Raw genomic sequence first — 26,950 nt, forward strand, 5'->3', positions numbered from 1 at the left:
TTACGTTAAGTGGATTATCATACAGAAGTACAAAGATGATTGATATGTTAGTTGAGAATTTTAACATTTTATCACTTCCTAGTACTCATTATTTTGGTAATGTAAATAGGCAAGATGCCTTTTGCTTACTGTGCCACTGCAATCTGATCTCTACCAAATTTGGAGGCATCGCATGCTTTTCCTATTCTGAAACTGGGGATACAACTAACGAGCCTGGAGACCTGTACTATATACACCATGCTGCCAGCTTGTCAAGTTTGCCTCTCCTATGTTGCTGGAATGATAAATATCTTTGGGTGGGTGCTCATAAAACAGGGGCCAGCAAAAAGATCTGATGGTTTTTGAAATTAAAAAAAAAAAAGACCTACTTAAATGTATGTTGATATTTATTTGTTCATTGAAAATAAACATTGTTGCAATTTAATAAGAGCCAGGAAGAAATGTCTTGGAACAACAATAAAGTTTTGAAAATAACACCCTCCAAATTATGCTCATTGTTTCTCACGCACTCCTCAAGCCTGCTTCTGAAGTTCCCCATAGCATGCCGTAAAATTTCTTCAGGTATCGCCAAAATTTCATGATGAATTGCTTCCTTGAGATAATTCGTTGCACGGCCTTATAAACTGTCCCTTCGAGGTAGTCACAAAGAAAAAATCACACGCACTGAGATCGGGCGAACGAGCAGGTTCATGGAACGCTGGGCTGAGTGGCTCAGACGGTTGAGGTGCTGGCCTTCTGATCCCAATTCGGCAGGTTCGATCCTGGCTCAGTCTGGTGGTATTTGAAGGTGCTCAGATACATCAGCCTCATGTCTGTAGATTTACTGGCATGTAAAAGAGAACCTGCAGGGCTAAATTCCTGCACCTCAGCATCTCCGAAAACCGTAAGAATAGTTAGTGGGACTTAAACAATATTATTATTTATTAGGCCATGGAACATCAGTACGGCAGGAAATGACACGTCCATGGCACATACGGCTTAAAACTGCCATTGAAGATCTAGATATGTGTTGTCATACCATTTTGCTGGAACCAATGTTGACCTTTATCAGTACAGCATCTGTGTAGTTCTGGTGCCAGAAAGCTGCTTAATATTTCAATGTAGGGATCTGAATTCACTGTAACAGCAGGAACGACCTCATCAAAAAAATATGGTCCAATTATCCCAAAGCTGCTCACCACACTACTCTAACCATCACACTGTGAGGGGACGATCATGCAGGCTGTGTGGTTTCGTGTCAGACCAGAGATAGAAATGTGCCTTGTCACTCATCATGATAATCAGGACATCACACATCATTTCCAGCATTTTCACTGAGAAATCTCTTAGTTTTTCATAAACACGAGGACTCAAATTCTGCACAGCCACCAGTTTTTTAGGGGCAAAACTTTAAGTCTTTATGTAGGAGTCTCCTCAGTGACCATTCAGAAATTTTTAACCCACAGCAATATCATATTGTGGCTGGGAAGTCTGCCATTTCAACCCACATTGAAATGCCGCCAGAGTTTTCACTGCATAAAAGTTACAGTCGCCTATCTTCAAAATAATGCTCCACAACAAACGCCCAATGCATAGCATTCCACAGTTCCATCATGAATAAAATGGCATCCTCTCCTCTCCAGTCTGCATGCATCTTTTCAAATCAAAGCTAAAGCCGGTGTGAAAATGTCCGGTCTTTTTGTCGGACCCTGTATAATGGCTCTTCGGTATATCCTGAGTATCATTTTGCACTGGGAAGTTTCAGACACTATTTAGAGATAGCAAGACTGACACTGCATGAAAAGTAATGGAAAGGAAGGAACAAGTAACAAATCAAGTCATGCATGGAAATATAAGAATATGAATAGGAACACAAAGTAGTATAATCGTGTTGAAACTGAGCAAGTGGCCGCATGGTTTGGGTCATGTACCTGTGAGCTTGCATTTGGGAGATAGTGGGTTCAATATCCCACTGTCAGCAGCCCTGAAGATGGTTTGCCGTGGTTTCCCCATTTTCACACCACCTTACTAAGGCCACGGTTACCTTCTTCCCACTCCTAGATCTTTTCTATCCCATCGTTGCTATAAGACCTACCTGTGTCCTGTGTCAGTGCGACGTTAAGCAAATTGTATACAAATAAGAAAGCAGAAGGAAAAAATAAAAGAGTGTGAAGCTGCCCTCCTGATGATGCTAGGGGGAAGTATGAAGTTCATCAGAGGCTGAAAAGAAATGGATATAGAAGAATAGGGAATGATCAGGATTTATTTGAAGACAGCAGTGCATGAAGATATGAAGTTCTTCCTTGTCCTTTTCCATTTCCAAGTTTGTCCTTGTCTCCTTTTCTATTGCTCCCTCTTCCAATGCTGACTGTAATTGTGTTTATCCTATTGTATGTTCCTATTCATGTTGCTACCTTTTAGAAAATCCACAGCCTATTTCATTTGACTGGGTAAGAAATTGAATGAATGAAGCCCCATCTAGCGGTGAGGGTAGAAATTGTGCCAGCTGGTGAAGGCTGTCTCACTCCTCTGGGGCAATGATTAATGACTGACAGATGAAATGAAATGATATTGGAGAGTGTTGCTGGAGTGAAAGATGATGGGGAAAACTGGAGTCCTGTCTCCACTTTGTCCAGCACAAATCCCACATGGAGAGCCCAGGATTTGAACCAAGGAACCCAGAGGTGAGAGGACAGTGAGCTGCCACCTCAGCCATGGATGCGCATGATGCTATCTTTTTATAGATGGTATTATTAGAGTGTGATCGTATTCAAAATATCCGAGTGGCCTGTCATCGGTAATCATTTCTTGTACATAATACTAAATGTGTAACCAGAAAACTTCCCATATCAATTTCACTGATCAAATATAAACGGGAATATGAATGTACTGATGCTGTTAGTAATAATTTTAAGGTGAGGCTTCGCCAGGATGTTGGTGGGGGTGTCTGGAGAAGGGGTTTGCATGCGCATACGATGGTGGAGAGCTGGGCTGCTTCAGTACGCCATGAGTGAGCAAGAGATCCACACGTCTGTTGCACAATGCATCATTATCAAATTTCTCACAAAAGAGGGCACCAAATCTTCCGAAATTTTGAGACGGCTCAGCAAACGTTTGGGAAAGAATCACTTTCACAGACTCGAGTGCATGAGTGGGCTAAAAAATTTGTGGCAGGAAGAGAAGCTGTAGAAAATGAACCTCATGAAAGGAGACCGTAGACAAGCATCACTGCAGATAACATTGTTGCCATTCGTGATATTATTGTTGAAGATCAGCGAATAAAAAATTTTGCAAATTGTTTTAGCCGTAGGAATAAGTTACGAAAGTGTTCAAACCATCATCCGAGATGAACTCCATTTCAGAAAATTGTCTGCCAGTTGGGTTCCTCGTCTCCTCAACCAGGAACAAAAAACTTCACACCTGGAAGTTTGTCAGAGACTCCTGAGTCGCTACGAGGAGAAAGGAGAGGATTTCTCGCATCGTATTGTGACTTGTGATGAAACTTGGGTGCATCTTTACACCCCAGAGTCAAAGCAAGCAAGCATGCATGGAGTGGCGGCGAAGAGACGAAGAAGGTCTGGTCAAGGCCGAAACAATCGCATCCGCTGGAAAGGTGCTTGCAACCATTTTCTGGGACTCCGCGGGCATTTTGCTGGTGGATTTTCTTCACGAACAAAGGACAATTAATGCAGACTATTACTGTCACCTTTTGGATGAAACAAAAACTGCATATCGCAACAAGCGATGCCGGCAACCATTATTCTGATGCTATACTTAGTGCTATTTTTAACTTAAATTTTAATATGTGAGATAAGAGTTTGCTACATTATATCATTCTTTCTAAACAGATTCTGACATTGTTGGCAATTCATGCATTAGAGATAATTTTGAAGGTCACTTTAATTCATCCATCTGCCGGGCTGAGCGGCTCAGATGGTTGAGGTGCTGGCCTTCTGACCTCAATTTGGCAGATTTGATCCTGGCTCAGTCCGGTGGTATTTGAAGGGGCTCAAATACATCAGCCTCATATTGGTAGATTTACCGACACGTAAAGGAACTCTTGCGGGACTAAATTCCGGCACCCTCGTATCTCCGAAAACCGTAAAAGTAGTTAGTGGGACATAAAGCCAATAACATTATTATTAATAATTCATCCATCAATTAAGGCTATGGCCGCTACCTTCCCAATACCAGCCCTTTCCCATACTTGTGTTACTGATAATCTTTAATACGTTACTGTGACGTTAAACCACTAGCAAAAAAGAATTCATCCATGAAGCTTCTGCAGTCTAATTGATTCACAAATTATATCTGCTTACCTGTGTGGGGAACTGAGAATGACAAGCAAAATATTCAACCTGTGAACATTGCACAAGAGTATTTAAGCTACAACGAAGAAGTAATTTGCTTTACTCACTCTCTCTTTGTTAGAAAATTATAAATGAATGGCTGCTAATTGGCTGAAATGCATAATGTAATTCATGGAACACTGGTCAATCAATCACTACTGACCTGCATTTAGGGCAGTCGCCCTTGTGGCACATTCCCTACTTGTTTTCCTAGCATTTTCTTAAATTATTTCAAAGAAATTGGAAATTTATTGAACATCTCCCTTGGTAAGCTATTCCAATCCCTAACTCCCCTTCCTATAAACAAATATTTGCCCCAATTTGTCCTCTTGAATTCCAACTTTATCTTCATACTAGCAAGATACCCGTGCTTTGCTACGGTATTATACTGAAATTTATATTTGAATGCTTATTGTTTTATATATAATCTGCTGAAATTCGCTATCTGACTTTTTCTGAGAGAATCCGCCAAAATTCGCGATCTGACTCGTTTTCTAATAGATTACGGCAAGTTTCCTCCCAATTTTCAATCTTTCTTTCCAGCAATCGATTTCGTACTTCCCGAGCTAGTTCCAGGTATTCCACCCGGTCACTTGGGTCCCTAAATCTTTGCCATCTTTTCCTATAAGCATTTTTAATATGGAACAAATCCTTCAGGAGATCAGGCGTGGTGTCGTCTTGGGTGCCTTTGCGGTCTGAACCCGCGACTGGACTGCATTCTTAGTCATTACCCATCCAGGACCCGTTTCCAGCGCAGTCCGCACATTTGACGACGGTCCAGAACATTATTATTATTATTATTATTATTATTATTATTATTATAGATGTTCTGGACCCAACAGCAAGATGCAAGATGCAGTAAATTACATCTGCTGCCATTGTCATTGTTGAGAATGTGACCAGCACCATTGTCGCGCGTAGGCAAGTGTGGGGGATTTCTGGCCATACGAATGACATACTTCCGTGCATTATTAACCTTATTATAGAGGTGAACAATTGGCCAGACAATCTCATTCCTATCGTTTATTTCAAATGTGTTTAAATTTTTATTTATATGCCAGGAGAATCTACTGTAATCTAAGAACGTTCTCCGAAGGAAAAGATGGCTCTTGAAAATGAACCCAGGAAAGATTAAAAATGATCGGTTTATGATCAGAATAAGTACATCGAAAATCTACAGCCTGTTTCCAGTCATTTGACAGGGTCAGGAATGGAATGAATAAAGACCCCATCTAGTGGCGACAATAGGAATTGTGCCGGCAACCGAAACCTGTCGCACTCTTCTGGGGCAATGATTAATGGATGACAAATGAAATGAAATTATATTGGACAGTGTTGCTGGAATGAATGATGACAGGAAAAACCGGAGTACCCGGAGAAAAACCTGTCCTGCCTCAGTTTTGTCCAGCACGAATGTCACATGGAGAGAAAGGGATTTGAACCACGGAACCCAGCTGTGAGAGGCCGGTGCGCTGCCGCCTGAGCAACGGAGGCTCCTTATAAATACATTATGAACAGTAAAATCAATTGGTCTTGCCTCGTTTAACACCCCATCGCCATTAAGTTTATTTATCCCCCATCCCCCCCAAAAAAACTGAAAGAAGGCGTGTTTCTTTATGTTTAAAGAAGATTCCAAACACCATTGTTTACGTATATTACCTTCCATTTTGAGATTAAAATAATTCACTTTTCTTCACTTTCACACTCCCCCCCCCCCCCAAGTGAATATTCCGGCAAAATTACTTGTTTCTTTAATAGTAAAGGATCTTCTAAATACCAATTATCACGACTGTAACTTCTTCAATTTTTGATTTATGTGTCCTCATGAAAGGTATTCAACTCCTTTTCACTCCCGCCCCCCAAGATATTTACCCCCCCCCCCAAACGGGCTTTTTTTTTTTTTTTTTTGTTTTTAAAGGAGATCCAAATACCAATTTTCATGTCTGTAGGCCCTAACAAATTTAGATTTTATTAGATGTAAGTATTCCCATACAATTAAGTCAATTATTTTTTCAATTCTTTCACCCCCCCCACCCCCATTCATTGGATTTTCCGATAATTCGCGTTTTTTGCTTTTAAAGCAGATTCGCCGGGCTGAGTGGCTCAGACGGTTGAGGCGCTGGCCTTTTGGCAGGTTCGATCCTGGCTCAGTCCGGTGGTATTTGAAGGTGCTCAAATACGTCAGCCTCGTGTCGGTAGATTTACTGGCACGTAAAAGATCTCCTGCGGGACTAAATTCCGGCACCTCGGCGTCTCCGAAGACAAAAAGTAGTTAGTGGGACGTAAAGCAAATAACAGTAGTAGTAAAGCAGATTCCAAATATCGAATTTCACGTCTGTAACATCTTCATGTTTGAGATAACAGTAGCCTAATTAAAAGACTTTAACACCATTTTCAGTTACCTCCCCCCCTTCCACCCAAGTGGTATTTCCGAAAACTAAAAATACACGTTTCCTTATTTTTAATAGAGATAAAAATACCATTTTTCACTCCTGTAACATGCTAAGTTTTTTGAGATATACTGTATAAATTCTCATTTTAAAATTTCACCCCTTTTTAGTTCCCCTTAAAAGGAGTTTCCAAAAACAAATCGCCTATGTTTCTTTACATTTACAGGAGATTCCAAATATCACTTTTTACGTCTGTAACATTCTATGTTTCTCAGATATTCTGTAGATATAGTCTTTCAAAAAATTCACCCCAATATGTCACTCCTGTTGAACCGCCATCAATTGGATTTTCCAAAAACAAAAAAATACGTGTTTCTTTATTTTTAAAGGAGATCCCATATACAAATTTACAGTTCTGTAATATCTTCAGTTTCTGAGATATATGTATCCTCATTAAAGGCATTCAACCCATTATTCACCCTTTTACACCCCTCCTATTGGGATTTTCCGAAAACAAAAAATACATGTTTCTTTATTTTAAAGGAGATTCAAAATACCAATTTTCACATCTGTAAAATTTTAAGATGTAGATACGATCATTTTAAAAATTCACCCCCATTATTTGGATTTTCCAAAAATGAAAAATACATGTTTCTTTATTATTTTTAAAGTAGATCCCAAATACCAATTTTCAGGTCTGTAATATCTTCAGGTTCTGAAATATAATTAGCTTCATTAAAGGCATTCAAAACATTTTCACACTTTTCCACCCTTCCTATTGGGATTTTCCGAAAACAAAAATATACGTGATTCTTTATTTTTAAAGGAGATTCTAAATACTAATTTTTACATCCATAAACTTTAAAAGTTTTGTGATATAGATACACTCATTTTAAAAATTCACCCCCTTTTCACCCCAATTAATTGGATTTTCCAAAAACAAAAAAATACGTGTTTCTTTATTTTTAATGAAGATTCTAAATACCAATTTTTACATCTGTAAGCTTTCAAAGTTTTGAGATATAGATACACTCAGTTTAAAAATTCACCCCCCATTTCACCCTCCCATTAATTGGATTTTTCAAAAACAAAAAATACATGTTTCTTTATTTCTAAGAGAGATCAAAAGTACCAATTTTCAGGTCTGTAATACCTTCAGTTTCTGAGATATAAGTACCGGTATCCTGATTAAAAGCATTCAACCCCTTTTTCACCCGTCCTTTTGGGATTTTCTGAAAACAAAAAAATACGTGTTCCTTTATTTTTAAAGGAGATTCTAAATACTAATTTTTACATCCATAAACTTTAAAAGTTTTGTGATATAGATACACTCATTTTAAAAAGTCACCCCCTTCTCACCCCCCATTAACTAGATTTTCCAAAAACAAAAAATATGTGTTTCTTTATTTTTAAAGGAGATCAAAAGTACCAATTTTTAGGTCTGTAATACCATCAGTTTCTGAGGTATAAGTACCGGTATCCCGATTAAAAGCATTCAACCCCTTTTTCACCCTTTTTCACCCGTCCTATTGGGATTTTCTGAAAACAAAAAAGCACGTGTTTCCTTATTTTTAAAGAAGATTCTAAATACCAAGTTTTACATTTGTAAACTTTTAAAGTTTTGAGATATAGATACCCTCATTTTAAAATTTCACCCCCCTTTTCACCCCCTTAGCGACGGAATATCCAAAAATCCTCTCTTAGCGAGCACCTAGATCTTAATATGAATGTATCGCCAAAATTTCATTTAATTATGTCCAGTAGTTTTGGCTCGGCGATGATGAATCAGTCAGTCAGTCAGTCAGTCAGTCAGTCAGTCAGTCAGTCAGTCAGTCAGTCAGTCAGTCAGTCAGGACAAGCTATTTTATATATATATAGATTATGATCTTTTCTACTTTTAAAGACACCACTCAAACTTATTTGTCTACTAATGTCATTCCACGCCATCTCTCCAGCAACAACTTGGAACATATCACTTAGTCGAGCAGCTCATCTCCTTTCTCCCAAGTCTTCCCAACCAAAACTTAGCAACATTTTTGTAATGCTACTATTTTGTCAGAAATCACCCAGAACAAATCGAGCTGCTTTTCCTTGGACTTTTTTCAGTTCTTGAATCAAATTATCCTGGTGAGGGTCCCATACACTGGAACCATACTCTAGTTGGGGTCTTACCAGAGACTTATACGCCCTCACCTTTACATCCTTACTACAACCCCTAAATACCCTCATAACCATGTGCAGAGATCTGTACCCTTTATTTACAATCCCATTTGTTTATTGGTGTGTTAAGCTTGCTGCGCGCTGCAAGCTGTGGGCGATCTGTTGTTGGGAGGTGACGTGCAGTCAGATACTTGATTCCTTTCGCCTCAGTATGTAAAATATCAACCATTTTATTTACAATCCCATCCAATTACCCATTAATTGGCAGGTAATTGTCTACAGAGTGTAAACAGTAGTGAATAAAGGAGGAGTTAAGTGAAAACACTTCTTACTGAAGGAATGGCAAGAACTTCAATGTGGATTGCATGGTGTTGATGTTAATTGAATCGGTTGGTGGAGAAAGGAACTAGTTGTAACTCACTTTTTGTCCATTGCCTTTATGTAAACGTATTATACAGACCAAGACGCACCTTACTATCATGAAACAGACTATGTTTGGCTGCTCCCTGTGGGAGAAACAAGAGGTTGATTTTTTTTACATACTGAGGAGAAAGGAACTACGTCAGCGACTTTATTCCTTTCTCCACCACACGTCACGTCCCACTGACAGATTGCCAACAGCTTGCAACACACAGCAAGCTTAATGCACCAGTAAATTAACTTTATTTTCATGTTGAGGCCTGTACTGATGGATATGACTTTATTAACGGAAATATGAGTTATAGATCCACCTAATCAATACATCAGAGTTGAGATAATTAAAATTAACTTTTGTATTCATTCAAAGTTCTTACCGTCTTAGTACTAGTTTCGATAAAGAATCTGATCATCTTCAGCTAAACAATTAGTGATAAGTTGGATCCATAACTATTAATGAAGTGTTAACTTGGTGCCAACTTCGTGATGTGTCATATTGTTATTGTTGATGGTTGCTGTAAATTACTGAATGTAGAATTTCAAAATGTCTAAAATTTATTAGGTTCAACATGTATTTCAAAATGTCTCCCAAATGAAAGCAAAATGACAGTGAGCACAAGAGGGAGAGAATTAAAGAAGCAAGAGTTCACGGGTTGCCATAGTGGGAAAGCAGTTCCTGGAAAATCTATTGGTGTTGATTGCAGGTAAATTAAATGTTTTGTTCTTTACCCACTTAATAAGTTTAATGTGATATAAAATCCACAGCTTGGTGATTACTTCATTTCAGATGCCGAATGTATCAGAGAGAATGATTGCATCGAGATGTTTTCAAACTCTTTACACATTGGCAACAAAAACAGTCAGGATGTGTTTCTAAAATGGTTAGTCGTGGCAGGTGACATTACAAAAAAGAGGCCAAGAAAAATTGTCTGTGAAATCGATAGCATCAAGAAACAACGGGTTAGTGTCCACAAACGTGCTTTTCTCAGTCTTCAGGCTGTATCACAGAAACATGCTTTCCATATTTGTCAATAGCTAGTTAAAGGTCAAATTCCAAAGGACACGTGCGCAACAAATCCATGCACTACCAAAATTTTTGAAAATTTAATTAATCTGATGGATTGACACATCAGATCTCACCCACTCAAAGAAACTCACTGTACTGTGAAGGAAATGAAATACTTAGAAGCATGTTCGGATCTGAAAGCTATGCATGAAATGTTCCTCATTAAGTATTCATAATTAAATGTGAAATAAGACTTCTGTAAGAAACATTTTCGTGAACATTAAAAAATTTTTTTCGGTTGTCCTCAAATTGATGTACGTGGCAAATGTGAGGAACTTGAGGCTAAGCTAAAACGTCTACATATAAGTGACAGTAGTAAAAGAGCTGCTCAACATGAGCTGGACATTTACAAGCAGTGCAGCAGGAAGTTTTGTAACTTCATTAAAATAACTGAGCAAGAATATGTTTGTGGGGATGACATCATTGGACTAGCTGTTGACTATGCAAAAGTCTGCTACTGCAAAATATTATTGTGCTGGAAGCACTATTTAAGTCAGCTATGGATTAACTGTTTCTGCATTTACGATGTAAATTCCAGACATTCCACAGTGTACCTATATCACGAAGGTGAAGCCAAAAGGGGAGCAAATGAGGTTAGTTCATTCCTGTTTTACTATGTTGGAAACTACATATAGAAGAATGTTAAAGAAGTACATGTTTTCAGACAGAGCACCCTGTTAAAATGCATTGACAGACACTGATAAACATTTTTTTCAAATCATTCAGTTTATCCCCTGTGACCACATGTTTGGAACACTGAAGAGAGAAATATGGAAAAGTGACAGTGTTTACACCCCTAAAGCGTATGTCAAAATGGATTTTAACACATTGCGGCCTTTTAATACAAAAAAGTACAGTGTAGGGAAATGGCACATCGAAAGTTTCCTCACCAAGAAAGGCAGCAAAGTTTTTCTGTGTCAATGTGCAAAGAATTTTGTTAAGAATCAACGAAACCTGGAGTGGTAACTGCCTACCCTTTAATAAAGAGCTGTGTCATTCACTCCCTTAATCTTGCAAAAACTAAACTGCTTCATTTCTTATTGGTTTGGAAAAGCTGTACAGTGGAAGAAACATCAGAGTTAATAAAAAGAAATTCAAAGGTATTCAGAAAATGGTTAAGTCTATCCATCTGGAAGATGTTTAGCTTTTTTATGGCCAACCACAAATAATGATTCATTGTGATATGAACTATTCAGAACTTCAAACACTTGAGAGCTTTCACGTCCATTTTAGTATTGCAGTTAGGAAGGCAGTTTTGCATGATGTTTCATACAAATCAAGATTCCTGTCCCAGGAGTTGGTTGCAGAGGAAAATAATGCATCAGATACTGGAGATCACTACAGTGAAGGAATTCATTTACCATTCTAAACATAGTGACAATCAATTTAACTCATAAACTGACAAAACTGTAACGACTTACAGTGAACAGATTACAAAAGGAGATATAGTGTCAAAAGGAAAAGGGAAACATAGATGAACAGCATAGCTTTTTTGTATGGATTTGCAACCCCATACATTACTGCACCACTAAACTGTAATTTACCGAACTGCTTATAACAACACTCAACACAAATTGACAGCTGAGTATGATTTCAAATGGAACAGGTAGGCATGTGAAGAAAGTAAATTAAGCTATATCTATCTATCTATTAATTTTATATTAGAATACTCACCAAATTGCATTATGTTTGGAATATATCTTCCCAGCACAAGTAGTTAGATTTCCAAAACCAAGTTGTGTAGAAAAGAACATCTGGATTGTGGCAAAATACCATACCTGGAAATATACAGTTTTAAACTTTATTATTTTTGTCTCAGGGAAAAACTATATTTAGGTACCGTATATTTTCAGTACATTTTGAGACACACTATCTGTAGCCTCAGACTCATTATAATTAATGCATTAATACCTACCTTATGATATTTCATGCACAAAACAGATTTTACATACATACATACATCATCATTATAGACTGTTATGCCTTTCAGCATTCAGTCTGCAAGCCTCTGTGAATTTACTAAATGTCGCCACAATCCCCTATTTGCAACTAGTGCTGTGGCCTCATTTAGTTCTATATCTCTTATCTTAAAATCATTAGAAACCGAGTCTAACCATCGTTGTCTTGGTCTACCTCTACTTCTCTTACCCTCCATAACCGAGTCCATTATTCTCCTAGGTAACCTATCCTCCTCCATTCGCCTAACATGACTCCACCACCGAAGCCAGTTTATGCGTACAGCTTCCTAACTTAGCCCGTATCTCTTCACTCCGAGTACCCTCCTGTCATTGTTCCCACCTGTTTGTACCAGCAATCATTCTTGCTACTTTCATGTCTGTTACTTCTAACTTATAAGATATCCCAAGTCCACCCACCTTTCGCTTCCATAAAGCAAAGTTGGTCTGAAAACAGACCAAAGTAAAGGTAGTTTCGTCTGGGAGCTGACTTCCTTCTTACAGAATACTGCTGATCGCAACTGTGAGCTCACTGCATTAGCTTTACTACAGCTTGATTCAATCTCACTTACTATATTGTACCAGGAATGATGGTCCGAGATAGAGTCCCCGATGTATAAAGTTGTATTTCATGCCAAGCGATCATATCTGGTAGCCTGCAAGCAAGCCAGTTGAGAGCGAAGTGGAGCTGTGACATCACGACCTGAGGAACTCGGTCAAGGCCAAGTTACGTCAGCCGAAAGAAAATTCTAAACATTCTATCATCAATATCTTTTGATTGGATTAACGTAGGGGAAAATGAACTACATCATCATGTAGCCCAATTTTGCGTGATCATTATCCCCGAATTTGGAAGAAATATGTCAAATATTAAGGGAGATATTGAATGAGATAAAATAGCCTCAATTCTCCGAGATCCTGTATAAAAAGGCAGGCTTTTCGCTTGTCAAACCAGTCTACTTTGTGCCACAGTCGAGGCCGGTCAGTTGCCTGTTGGTCATACTCCGCCGCCGTAATGTAAGTCTCCAGTTCGACCTCGACAAAAGTTTTAAGTCCGCGTTATGGAACTCTGACTCTGCAATGCTTTGATCAGGCTTAGAATATTTCAGCATCGTGTTGCGTGTGACAATAAAGGTTCCACTACAAGGCGTGTGCATTGTAAGTGATTAATTATTTACGTGAACAGTGTGGTTCGAACTTATATTTTCTCTCACGAGTACGATTCCACTTTACCAACTACTTGAACATAATTTGATGTATGAATTTCATGAGGGGATAGAATTTGTATGACAATGAACGTCAAACTGTACGTTTCCTTGACAAAGTGATTTAACATAACCCAGTATTTGAATTCTAAAAGTGATAAAACTTTTCTGACAGTGAAATATCGACTTGTTAAATTTAAATACTGAATCATGTACAAGTGTTAGAACTTTTTCTAACAGTGAAACATCAAACTGTACACGATTTAGTACTTAAATTTACCAAGGTGATAGAATATTTCTTCGAACTGTACGTTTACTTTATCAGGTTACTGACATAATTAACTGAGTTTAACAGTGTCAACGAACTTAGATTTTTTCCAAGTGATCAGATTCTTGGTAGAACTTAGTCTCAAATCTGGGATTAAATAAATTGGTGTAATTAACGTGCATACGACATTTATTATTTCATAGGATGCCCACACTCATCGGAGGGTCTGCCTTACAAGGGCTGCACTCGGCTAGAAATAGCCACACAAAATTATTATTATTTCATAGGATAGGACTTGCGTCGAACTCAGTACAGTTCTAAAATAAACAGTGTTTTCATTTCAACATTATTTAATTGTGAACAGAACTAAATTCACAAAGTAAGATTCTTTAGTTGCAGTTTATTTCAAGGATCAATTCGAAATAAAACTGTGTGAACTTGAAAGTGATAACAAGTGAAATACTTTCTTTTCTGCGTTATTATTCAGCCCACATTATTCATATTTGACTGTGATACAGTGACCTGTTTATTTTCTTTCGTAAGTGGCTGATACATCACAGATTCAATCTCAATTAACATTAAGAGTTCAATTTGATTTCTTATTTTATTGACTGTGTTAACTTCGACGTCAGTGACGTTATATCATAATTATCAAGTGCGATCAGACTTTAGGGATAGTCTATCGTTACCTGTGATCTGTTTGAAATTGTTAATAATAATAATCACTTTGTTTGTGCAGAGATTGAATACCTTACGAGTTTGTTCGAAAACTAGTGCAGTATCGTACCCATTTCTAAAAGTGCTCCTAAAATGACGAGAACTTCCAGAAATTCGAGATATTCCAGAAATTCGAGATATTCCAGACCTTCTCGGAAGATGGTGCAGCTGTAAGTGAACATTGCGAACCCGCAGTGTACCAGTTCCAGCCCATCCGGAGAGAGACACTTACTGCAACCACTGTAATGAGGTGATGTTCAATTTTGACCTTTACTTTACGAAGAAACACTTCAACAAACTTAAAAACTTATTTCTTGCTACCCTCTCTTCTGTAACAATTCAGATAGAGACTGGACACACCCTGTGTCAAGCCTCATGCATTGCTAGCCGACATATTCTACACTTACTGTTACAATATTACCATCCTGGGAGAACACACATCCTAAATACTTGAAATTATCTACCTGTTCTAGCTTTGTATCACCAATCTGACATTCAATTCTGTTGAATTTTTTACCTACCGACATCAATTTAGTCTTCGATAGGCTAATTTTCATACAATACTCATTGCACTTATTTTCAAGTTCCAAGATATTAGACTGCAGGCTTTTGGTACAATCTGCCATTAAGACCAAGTTGTCAGCAATAGGCCAGACTGCTTACTACATTTCCACCTAACTGAATCCCTCCTTGCCAGTTTATACCTTTCAGTAGATGATCCATGTAAACTATGAACAGCAAAGGTGAAAGATTACAGCCTTGTCTAATCGCTGTAAGTACCATGAACCAAGTACTCGTTCTACCATCAATTCTCACTGAAGCCCAGCTGTCTACATAAATGCCTCTGATTGATTTTAATAATCTACCTTTAATTCTATAGTCCCCCAGTATGGCGAACATCTTCTCCCTCGGTATCCTGTCATATGGATGGTGTTATGCATCAACTGACCAAGCGCCAAAATGGATATTTTTAGATTATTGCCCCATCTGGTAGCTAAAGGTGTAAACTTTACATAGGTTATAGTTCGGACTTTTATTCTCAATGATGATTTCGCAGGAAATGCATTTTGACCAAAGGCCAACCTCTCAATCATTAAATTGAAGTTTTGCATCAAGTGACCAACCACCATTTCTGAGTCTGAATTATGCATCAAATAACCACACGACACGTGTGCAGTCACTTGGTCGTATGATGCTAAATGTGGATTCCCGTGTTGCAGATTCACGCGCAGGTTTTCTTCCTTGTTACACAGCTTTCAAATTTGCATTGTTTCTCTGCAATGTGTCATTTCTTTATTCACTGAAATCCCTCATTTTGGTAATAAGTGCTTAAGTCTAAGAACATAGCAATGGAACATTATCATCATATATCTTGGTCTAAGCGAATTCTCTTGTTAGCGAAGAATCAGATGCTTCAATGATCTTCTGTTAATTCACAAATCAGAGCTTATAGGTATTGTTTTATGTATTTAAAATACGTTCCTATCTTAGGAATCCAAGGATATTTTAGAGGGTTCCATCACACCTGCAAACGCTATGCCCATTTCAATAAACGCAGATCACTGGCAGTCGACGAACAGCTTCATAACGCTGAGTTCATTGACAGATAACCGAAATTCTTTGGTTACATTATGCGAATTTGTGGTAAGTTGGTGCGGCCCGTTACCGTTACACCTATTAGATATCATATGTCACGATACAATATCCTGTTAAACACACTTGTAAATAAGGAATTCAAAATGTGTATGCACGTTTGCTAGCTTTCCCTAAAATATGTTTTTTTGTAATCGATGAACCACTATTCAAGGAAAATAATACAACAGAGGAAGCTGTTCCAATTGGTTTGGAAGAATCTGATAAGAAACGTGCAACTGAAGGTGTAGATCCCACAACATTCTCTCCACCAAAAGTTAACCAACAACACTTGACTGCAGTAAACGAATTTCAGGTATGTTAAATGCGTTACTAAATGTACTTAAATTTTCATTGATCTATTTAAGTTCATCGCCGACTTCAGAATGAAAATGGATCAGCTCTACATTGTCTGCTCACTCTGTTATGGCCCAATGGCAAACCAGTCTCAGAAGCGAAGCTGAACGACCTGCGCTCCCTCATGAAGCTAATTCCCAATGATGCTAAGCATTTCTATAAGGACCTGTTTAGTGATCCTGGAATAGACGATGATATAGATGGGTATGATTGTGGAAATATGGATTTTGAACTCGAAAATTCTTAAAATCCTGCATTATGTTACACCAGTGTAATTTCTATACTATATTCTAAAATTCATGTTTTTCTATGTCATGTTGTATTCTGTTATGCCTAACTTAATCCTGAACTTAAATAAGCAATAACATTAGTTAACAAGTATCATATTTTACACTGCACTGAATTTTTTAAAGTCCATTCGATCACTAAATGACAATTTTATTTGTTGGTCAAGTGATGCAAAACAAAAAACTAAGGTAACCGCAATAAAGCATCAAGTGACCAAGCGCCATTAACTCAGATTACGACAATATACTTCCAATATCCCTAAATTTTATACATTAAGAAGAAAATTTATATTTCTGTCTTCATTCTGGTATAGAATACCTCACATTTAACAGGAAATGTGAATTAATACAAAGGATTTTGCGTTTGTGTCAATATCTCAAAATCTACTTTTGGCGCTTGGTCAAGTGATGCATAACACCATCCATATATATTTCAAGAAATTAAATGTTCAATATCCTGTAATATTCTATTCTAGAGGCATGGAATCATTATGTGAAAGTTTCCAACCATTACTATTAATGATTTTATATATGTAAATCAAGCTATAAATTTTAAAAGTATGAATACTCTATCTCCTCCTCCTCCTTATCCTCCTCCTCCTTATCCTCCTCCTCCTCCTCCTCCTCCTGGTTTTCATCCAACTTCCTATCAACCACTGATCACACCCTCCCTTCCAAGAAGCCAGTGAATACTTTGCCTGGTATACTAATCAATGAGATACCTCAATAGTTAGGAAAAACTTAAAACGGTCCACCTTTTCAATACAAAAATGTTATATTTATTTATAACATGTATTTGCACTTGGAACTAGTTTCGACGCTGTGTTTGCGTCATCATCAGCCAAAATGTGGGAAATAGGCAAGATGTAGGCATTTATATTACACAAGGCGTTACATTAAACAATACACATCTTATAAGGAGATAAAGACAGGGACGAATATAGAAACAAATGAATCGTTAAGAAAACAAAAGTTATACATATTAAAAATAACCTTAACCACATATCTTGCAGTGCGAAAGTGTTCTTCTTGAATGATTCCTGTGCGCGTGCGTCTTGTATTCAGGAATCATTCAAGGCAAATATTTTCGCACTGCAAGTTGTGTGGTTAAACTTATTTTTAATATGTATAATTTTGGCTTTCTCAACGATGCATTTGTTTCTACATTCGTCCCTGCTTTTATCTCCTCGTAAGATGTGTATTGTTTAATGTAACACCTTGTGTAAAAAATTGGATTAAATGAAGGAGTTATATTATATTCAAGATCATGCTTTCACGTCTCTACACAATATTTAAAAATGAAATTTACCGTGGTCTTTATAGCTATTGTTGAAAGTTAAGGAGGATTTCCTGTTGTGCATGTTTATCAAGAACTCAAGGGAGACTTCATTAGTTAGTGGGAACATAAAAAATGATTAACTCTTCTCAGAATAACTCTTAAGGTTTCACCTTACTTTTTCCTGCCTGCTGGCTCTTTAGAAGTGTGTGCGCGCGCGTTTTGTATTCAGGAATCATTCAAGGCAAATATTTTCGCAATGCAAGTTATGTGGTTAAGCTTATTTTTAATATGTATAACTTGCCTTCTCAACGATGCATGTGTTTCTACATTCGTCCCTGTTTTTATCTCCTCGTAAGATGTGTATTATTTAATGCAACACCTTGTATTAAAAAACTGGGTTATATGAAGGAGTTATATCATGTTCAAAATCATGCTTTCACGTCTCTGCACAATATTTAAAATAAAAATTTTACCGTTGGTCTTTAGAGCTATTGTTGAGAATGAAGGAGAATTTCCTGTTATGTATGTTTATCAGGAACTCAAGGGAGACTTCATTAGTTAGTCGGAACATAGAAAAAATGAGGAACTCTTCTCAGAAGAACTCTTAAGGTTTCACTTTACTTTGTCCTGCCTGCTGGCTCTCCAGAAATGTGTGCGCGTGTGTTTTTATATTCAGGAATCATTCAAGAAGAACACTTTCGCACTGCAAGATATGTGGTTAAGGGTTAAGGTTATTTTTAATATGTATAACTTTTGTTTTCTCAACGATTCATTTGTTTCTATATTCGTCCCTGTCTTTATCTCCTTATAAGATGTGTATTGTTTAATGTAACGCCTTGTGTAATATAAATGCCTACATCTTGCCTATTTCCCACATTCTGGCTGATGATGACGCAAACACAGCGTCGAAACTAATTCCAAGTGCAAATACATGTTATAAATAAATATAACATTTTTGTATTGAAAAGGTGGACCGTTTTAAGTTTTTCCTAACATCCTTTCTCAGTTCAATACGGACAAAATGAAATTCCTATGTTTAAATACCTCAATAGTTGTTGCAATCCTTCCTGTTTCATTGCTTATAGATAGGTGCAATTACTGCTTTTGTCCAATCTGAAGGTACCTTACCAACACTCCATGCTAATCTTACTACTCTATGAAGCCATTTCATCCCTGCCTTCCCACTATACTTCACCATTTCAGGTCTAATTTCATCTATTCCTGCTGCTTTATGACAATGGAGTTCATTTACCATCCTATCCACTTCCTCAAGCATAATTTCACCAGCACCATGTTCTTCCTCCCCATGAGCTTGGTTGTTTGCTACACCACCAGGAAGATTTCCTTTTACATTTAGATGAAGTTCAAAATATTCCCTCCACCTCTCCAGTGATTCCCTGGGATCTATTATGAGTCTACCTGAATTACCCAAAACACTATTAATTTCCTTTTTCCCTCCCTTCCTAAGATTTTTTATTACTGTCCAGAAAGGTTTCCCTGCTGCTTGACCTAGCCTTTCCAGGTTATTACCAAAATTTTCCCATAACTTCTTTTTGGATTCAACAACTATTTGTTTTGCTCTGTTTCTTTCATCTACATACAATTTCCTGTCTGCATCGGCCCTTGTTTGGAGCCATTTCTGATAATCCTTTTTACGTTTACAAGCTGCTCTCACTTCATCATTCCACCAAAATGTTGGCTTTTTCCCATCTTTACACACAGTTATTCCTAGGCATTCCATTGCTGTTTCTACTACTGCATCCCTGTATGCCACCCATTGTCTTTATATATCCTAAACCTGCTTACTGTCTACTGTTTGAGACTTCTCACTAATCATATCCATGTACTTCTGTCCAATTTCCTCGTCCTGGAGATCTTCTACCCTTATTCATTTGCAGACAGATTTCACTTTCTCTATCCTAGGCCTACAGATATTTAGTGCACTACAGATCAGATAGTGGTCTGTATATTCAAAAAATCCCTGGAAAACTTGTACATTCCTAACATACTTCCTGAATTTGAACTCGGTTAAGATTTAATCTGTTATGGATCTGGTACCCCTAGCCTCCCATGTGTAGCGGTGAATAGCCTTATGCTTGAAGAATGTATTCATAACTGCTAAACCCATACTAGCACAGAAGTCAAGCAAACGCTTCCCATTCCCATTAGCTTCCATATCTTCCCTACATTTACCAATAACCCTTTCATATCCTTCAGTTTTATTTCCAACTCTCACATTGAAATCACCCATTAGCACTATCCGATCCTTGCTTTTGACCCTGACTACAATGTCACTCAATGCTTCATAAAACTTATCAACTTCATCCTCATCTGCACCATCACATGGTTAATATACTGAGACAATTCTCATCCTAATTCCTTCAACTTCCAAATCTACCCACATCATTCGCTCATTTACATGCTTAACAGAAACCATGTTGCGTGCAATGGTATTCCTGATAAAAAGCCCTACCCTATACTCTGCCCTTCCCTTTCTAATACCCGTCAAGTGCACTTGATAATCTCCTATCTCTTCCTCGTTCTCTCTCCTTACCCAAATATCACTTACTCCTAGCACATCCAGATGCATCTTCTTTGCTTATTCAACAAGTTGTACTTTCTTTCTTCCATATGCCCCATTAATATTGATAGCTTCCCATCAAATTCCATTTCGTTCGCCAAGTAGTTTCCAAGGAGTGGAACTCCATTACTCCCATAGGTCCGAGGCTTGGTAAATTCATGAAGCAGGATGCTACCCTTCTTACACATAGTCCAAGTGAGGATCACTCCTCTAACAGGTTAGGGACCACCGGTGGATTGTATAGTACTAGCCGTCTGAGAACAAGGAGGGCCATGACTCAGAATATGTCTGAGATGCCCACTCCCATTCCATAGCAACTGGTATCCCGACTCTCAGGACCACTTACTAGGCCACTCAGCTGTTGCCCATGGTTCACAAACTAGGACATGACTACTGTATCCCACACCATGTACCAAATACCTCAAGAAAATACTCAAAAGTAAGGACACAGGCTTGAATAAATACAAAGCAAAATTAAATAAATAAATAAATCGAAAACACGAGTAATTATATTCAGTTAAATTAATTTAGGTGATGCTAGAAATATCAGACTAGGTAATGAGAAGGATGATAAGGATGTAAAATAATATCTTTAACAAGGTAGTGAAATAGAGGCATTATGAGAGATGAAGATGACATAAAATGTAAACTGCCTCAAGCAAGGAAGACTTTTTTTTTTTAGTCGCACCGACACATATAGGTCCAATAATGTCCAATAACGGACCATTTATATTGGTATTACATATAGGTATTATTGTGACAATGGGATAGGAAAAGCCTAGGAGTGGGAAGGAAGCGGTCTTGGATTTATTTAAGGTACATCCCCAGTATTTGCCCGGTGTGAAAATAGGAAACCACGAAAAACCATCTTCAGGGCTGCCGACAGTGGGGCTCGAATCCCACTATCTCCCGGATGCAAGGTCACAGCTGTGCGCCCCCAACCACATGGCTATCTCACCCGGTAGGAAGGCCTTCCTTAAGAAAAGAAATATGCTCACTTCAAACAGGTGGGCATATTCGTTTGAGCAGAGCTGACAATGCATGAGTGAAACATGACCAAAAACTGGGTAGATCAGATCACAAATGAAGAGATCAAATTGGTGAAAGAAACAATTTTGAAAAAATTGACCAAAGAAGAGATAGGCTGGTAGGAATCAGCTTGAGATACCTGGGACTTGTTCAGTTGCTTATTAAGGAAAGTCTAGGGTGAGGGGCATAATAACAGATTGAAGTAATCTAAGATGCAGTAGTTATGTAGAAATAAAGGGATAAGGTACAGTATAAGAGAATATTTTCCAGTCTTCTTTCTTTACTTCTTATACATTTCTTTCATATCAGTGCTTTACCTAGATAACAAGTAGCGGCGACTAGGAATTAAAAGTGGGGGGGAAACAAAATTACGAATAACAAAAAGTACCCGGGTTAATGGGATATAGCGGGCATGTGAACTGGAAGAAAAGCTAGAAAGTGGTACATATTTTTATGCTCTCTGGGCGAATTTCCAGAGAGAGGTAAAGGTTTTACCAATTTAAGTGCAGTAATAACAGTTTTTGAGATGTTGATTCAATACTAGACTACAGAATAAAACTTTCACCAAAGGAACAATATACATGTGTATTACAATCAAATAGAAGTACAGCAGGATTATACAATTAAAAATCATTTAGTAAACGACTACACACTAAGAAACTAACAGACAATAAAGAGATTGCCAGATGGATGAATGCGCGCGACAATCGGCGAATCATACCTCAGTGACCTTGATCTCGGCAAAAAGACATACCCCTGCTACCCTTTTTCATAGCACATGCAACGTCTCCACTACTTAATAAGGCGCTATGCAAATCGGTTAGCCGCGATGAACGACATTTTGTACGTATTTCCGTTAATAATTAAAGAAAATAAACTAAAGAGCTAGCCGATAAGACAACGGGGCTCGTACAATTTTTTAAAAATAATTTCTATAATTCCTAGTTTCAGCCGGCTAAAATGGAATAAAGATTTAATGTTTTCTGCACAAAATGGGGGAGGGGAACGACCGCCCCCCTCGTCCCCTTTAGTCGCCGCTACTGTAGATAGCAGAATTCAAAAGAACACTGTAAAGATGAAACTGATTACTTTTATTGCTAAGGTACCTGTATTTCTGAAGTCACACAACCAAGTTTATATACCTTGATATCGAGAAGAATATTCCAATCAAAAGTAAGCAGAAGACTTAAACCACGTGTTGGCTTATCCCACAGAAGATTATGAAGAAGAAGAAGAATTAGGCACACTATGATGGGTGTTAGGACGACTGAGGCTGCTATTTTGTATGAGTGTTTGTTCTTGAAGATACTGAAAAAGAATATGGAAAATACAGTAGAAAATCAGCAAATATAAGTACAGTGAAAATGAGTAAATATGAGTATTTATCACCTGTTATTTAATAATATTATACTTATCTCTTTCAACGGGCAATACTTACCATAACATGCATAGTGCCCAGAGCAGAAACAAAAGTGCTATATTCACTCCAAACCACATGAACTCCTCATCATCATATGATTTTAGAAATGTATCCCTGTGGATCAAATTAATAAAAAATAAATAAAAAAGAGTAAATTATAAACATTTTAAAACTCTGAATCCTATATTCCATTTGAAAGCAGGTGAAATGAAAACAACAATATATTTTAATCACAGTGAAAAAAGGAGTTTAGAACTACCGTAATTGAAGGTGAAGATACAAAACTATCATGAGCCAGACTGCAATGTTGTCATGCAAGAATTATATAACATATTCAATTATGTAGTAGTAGTAGTAGTAGTAGTAGTAGTAGTAGTAGTAGTAGTAGAACATATCATGAATGTAGCAACCGCCCTTGAATCCACCTTGTGCATCCCTCTTCTCACTCCCGCCTATTGCTGGCCTGACTTAACTTTACAAATTCTCCCCTTCCTCCCATATGCAGCAACATACAAATTTAAAAAGAAATAAAATTTGCTGTAAAATATGCCTTTAACTTAAAATTTTAGAGTATTCTATAGTTGTAGTGTTGAACATCTTGTAGCACAAACAATGAGGAGCACTTGATTCTCAGTCCACTATGTTCGCAGATACCAGGGTTCCATAGAATTAATAAGAGCTCCTTAAAAATGTAAGATATCAATGAGAAATCTTAATACAATACTTGTAAATGTTGCAGGTGTATTGTATAATTAAAATTTGGCTCTTGCTGTTTCTTTATTATTGTTTCCAAAATTGCAGTTTGCTCTTAACAGATGAAGAAAAATATGCCCTTTTTTTATTCTTGATCAATCTTTTTTCCAGCAATCGATTTCGTACTTCTCGGGCTAGGTCCAGGTATTCCACCCGGTCAGTTGGGTCCCTAAATATTTGCCATGTTTTCCTATAAGCATTTTTAATGTGGATCAAATCCTTGAGGAAATCCGGTGTGGTGTTGTCTTGGGTGCCTTGACGGTACTGAACCGGCGGCCGGACTGCAATCGTAGTTATTACCCGTCCAGGACCCATTTTTAGCGCAGTCCGCACATTTGACAATGGTCCAGAACATTATTATTATTATTATTATTATTATTATTATTATTATTATTATTATTATTATTATTATTATTGATGTTCTGGACCCCACAGCAAGATGCAAGACCTCTACTTGGTGGTAAATAACATCTGCTGCCATTGTCATTGATGACAGTATGACCAGCACCATTGTCGCCCGTAGGCAAGTGCGCAGGACTTCTGGAGATACGAATGATATACTTCCGTGTATTATTGACCTTATTATAGAAGTGAACAATTGCACGGTCAATCTTTTACCTATCGTTTATTTCAAATGTGTTTAAATTTTTATTTATATGCCAGAAGAATCTACTGTAATCTAAGAAGGTTCTCCAAAGGAAAAGATTGCTCTTGAAAACGAACCCAGGAAAGATTCAAAATGATCGGTTTATGATCAGAATAAGTACAATGAAAATCCACAGCCTGTTTCCAGTCATTCAACCGGGTCAGGAATGGAATGAATAAGCCCCCAGCTAGCGGTGAGAATAGGAATTGTGCCGGCTGCCGAAGCCTGTCGCACTCCTCTGGGGCAATGATTAATAAATGACAAATTAAATGAAATGATATTGGAGAGTGTTGCTGGAATGAATGATGACGGGGAAAACCGGAGTACCCGGAGAAAAATCTGTCCCGCCTCCGTTTGTCCAGCACAAATCTCACATGGAGTGACCGGGATTTGAACCACGAAACCCAGCGGTGAGAGACCAGCGTGCTGCCGCCTGAACCACGGAGGCTCCTTAAAAGTACATTAGGAACAGTAAAATCAATTGGTCTCACCTCAGTTTTTACCCCAGCACGGTTAAGTTGATTTACCCCCCACCCCCCAAAAAAAGAAGGCGTATTTCTTTATGTTTAAAGGAGATTCCAAATACCAATGTTCACGTGTGTTACCTTCAATTTTGAGATATAAGTATTCCCATAAAAATAATTCACTTTTTTCACATATTCACACTCCCCCCTCCCCCTCTAAGTGAATTTTCCGGCAAAAAATATTTGTTTCTTTAATAGTAAAGGATCTTCTAAATACCGATTATCTTCAGTTTTTGAGATATGTGTCCTCATGAAACGAATTCAAGTCCTTTTCACACCCGCCCCAAAGATGATTCTCCCCCCCCCCCACCAAAACGCGTCGTTTTATTTTTCAAGATCTAAATACCAATTTTCACGTCTGTAACAACTTTATTTGTTATTAGATGTAAGTATCCTCATACAATTAATTCAATTAATTTTTCAATTTTTCACCCCCCCTCCCTTCATTGGATTTTCCGAGAATACCTATTTATTTACTTTAACAGGAGATTCCAAATACCAGTTTTTATGTCTGTAACATTTTACATTTCTGAGATATTATGTAGATATAGTCTTTCTAAAAATTCACCCCTATTTGTCACTCCTGTTTAACCCCCATAATTAGATTTTCCAAAAACAAAAAAATAAATGTTTCTGTGTTTTTTTAAAGGAGATATTCATTGACTTGGCCCTCAACGGGCAACTTAAACGCACTCTACAGTGTGATGGTAGTTCCATATACTAACTGGCTGGTCTGTAATATCTTCAGTTTCTGAGATATAAGTATCCTCATTAAAGACATTCAACCCCTTATTCACACTTTTCACCCCTCCTATTGGAATTTACAGAAAACAAAAAAATACGTGTTCTTTTATTTTTAAAGGAGATTCTAAATATCAATGTTTACATCTGCAAACTTTTGAAGTTTTGAGATATAGATACACTAATTTTTAAAGTACACCCCCCCTTACACCCCCAATATTTGGATTTTCTAAAAACAAAAAAATACATGTTTCTTTATTTATAAAGGAGATCCAAAATACTGATTTTCAGATCTGTAGCATCTTCAGTTTCTGGGATATAAGGATCCGTATTAAAGGCATTCAACAATTATTCACCCCTTTTCACCCCTCTTATTGGGATTTCCCGAAAACAAAAACAAAAGTGCTCCTTTATTTTGAAAGTAGATTCAAGTACCAATTTTTACATCTGTAAAGTTTGAAAGTTTTGAGGTACAGATACACTCATTTTAGAAATTCACCCCCCTTTCAACCCTCCACTATTTGGATTTTCCAAAAACAAAAGTACATGTTTCTTTATTTTTAAAGGAGATTCCAAATAACAATTTATATGACTCTAAACCTTTAAGTTTTTGAGATATAGTTATCCTCATTTTAAAAATTAACCCCCCTTTTCACCGCCTTAGCGACAGAATATCCAAAAATCCTCCCTTAGCGAGCACGTACATGTTAATATGAATGTATCCCCAAAATTTCATTTCCCTATGTCCAGTAGTTTCGGCTCAGTGATGATGAATCAGTCAGTCAGTCAGTCAGTCAGTCAGTCAGTCAGTCAGGACAAGTTATTTTATATATATAGATGTGTAAAAGAGCAAAGAGCATCTCTTAGGTTTTTACTAACTACGTAAAATTCACTGGAGAGTGTGTTGAAAACATGATGTTATAGGAAGTATAGGTACTCAATATTACTTACCTCAGACATATCACACCGTTATTTTGGAGAACCACCTGAAAGGATCAAGTATTGGCATTAGAATAAGATGATCTGAAAACAATATAAATGCTAGGCCAACAATTTCTATGAAATTATAATATAATTTACTGTTACAGATCTGCTGTCCCTACACTTCCACGTGTAAAATTACATAGTCGCATGCTTGAAAAATAAATTTGTAACTGCTAATCTTATACTACCACAGAACTCCAGTAAATACTCC

General features: G+C 37.5%; 1 protein-coding gene across 1 annotated transcript in view; it reads right to left on the reverse strand.

The window, feature by feature from the left end:
• Positions 1-26,950, reverse strand: part of LOC136863997 (sodium-dependent nutrient amino acid transporter 1) — a 463,829-nt gene that overhangs the window by 34,739 nt on the left and 402,140 nt on the right. The window contains exons 6-9 of the mRNA XM_067140491.2: positions 26,707-26,741; positions 23,110-23,205; positions 22,814-22,979; positions 12,036-12,139 (exon numbers count right to left, since the gene is read on the reverse strand). Coding sequence (XP_066996592.2) covers positions 12,036-12,139; positions 22,814-22,979; positions 23,110-23,205; positions 26,707-26,741 — 401 coding nt within the window. The remainder of the gene's footprint in view (positions 1-12,035; positions 12,140-22,813; positions 22,980-23,109; positions 23,206-26,706; positions 26,742-26,950) is intronic.

Source organism: Anabrus simplex, chromosome 2 (assembly GCF_040414725.1).
Source record: "Anabrus simplex isolate iqAnaSimp1 chromosome 2, ASM4041472v1, whole genome shotgun sequence".
Classification (NCBI taxonomy): domain Eukaryota; kingdom Metazoa; phylum Arthropoda; class Insecta; order Orthoptera; family Tettigoniidae; genus Anabrus; species Anabrus simplex.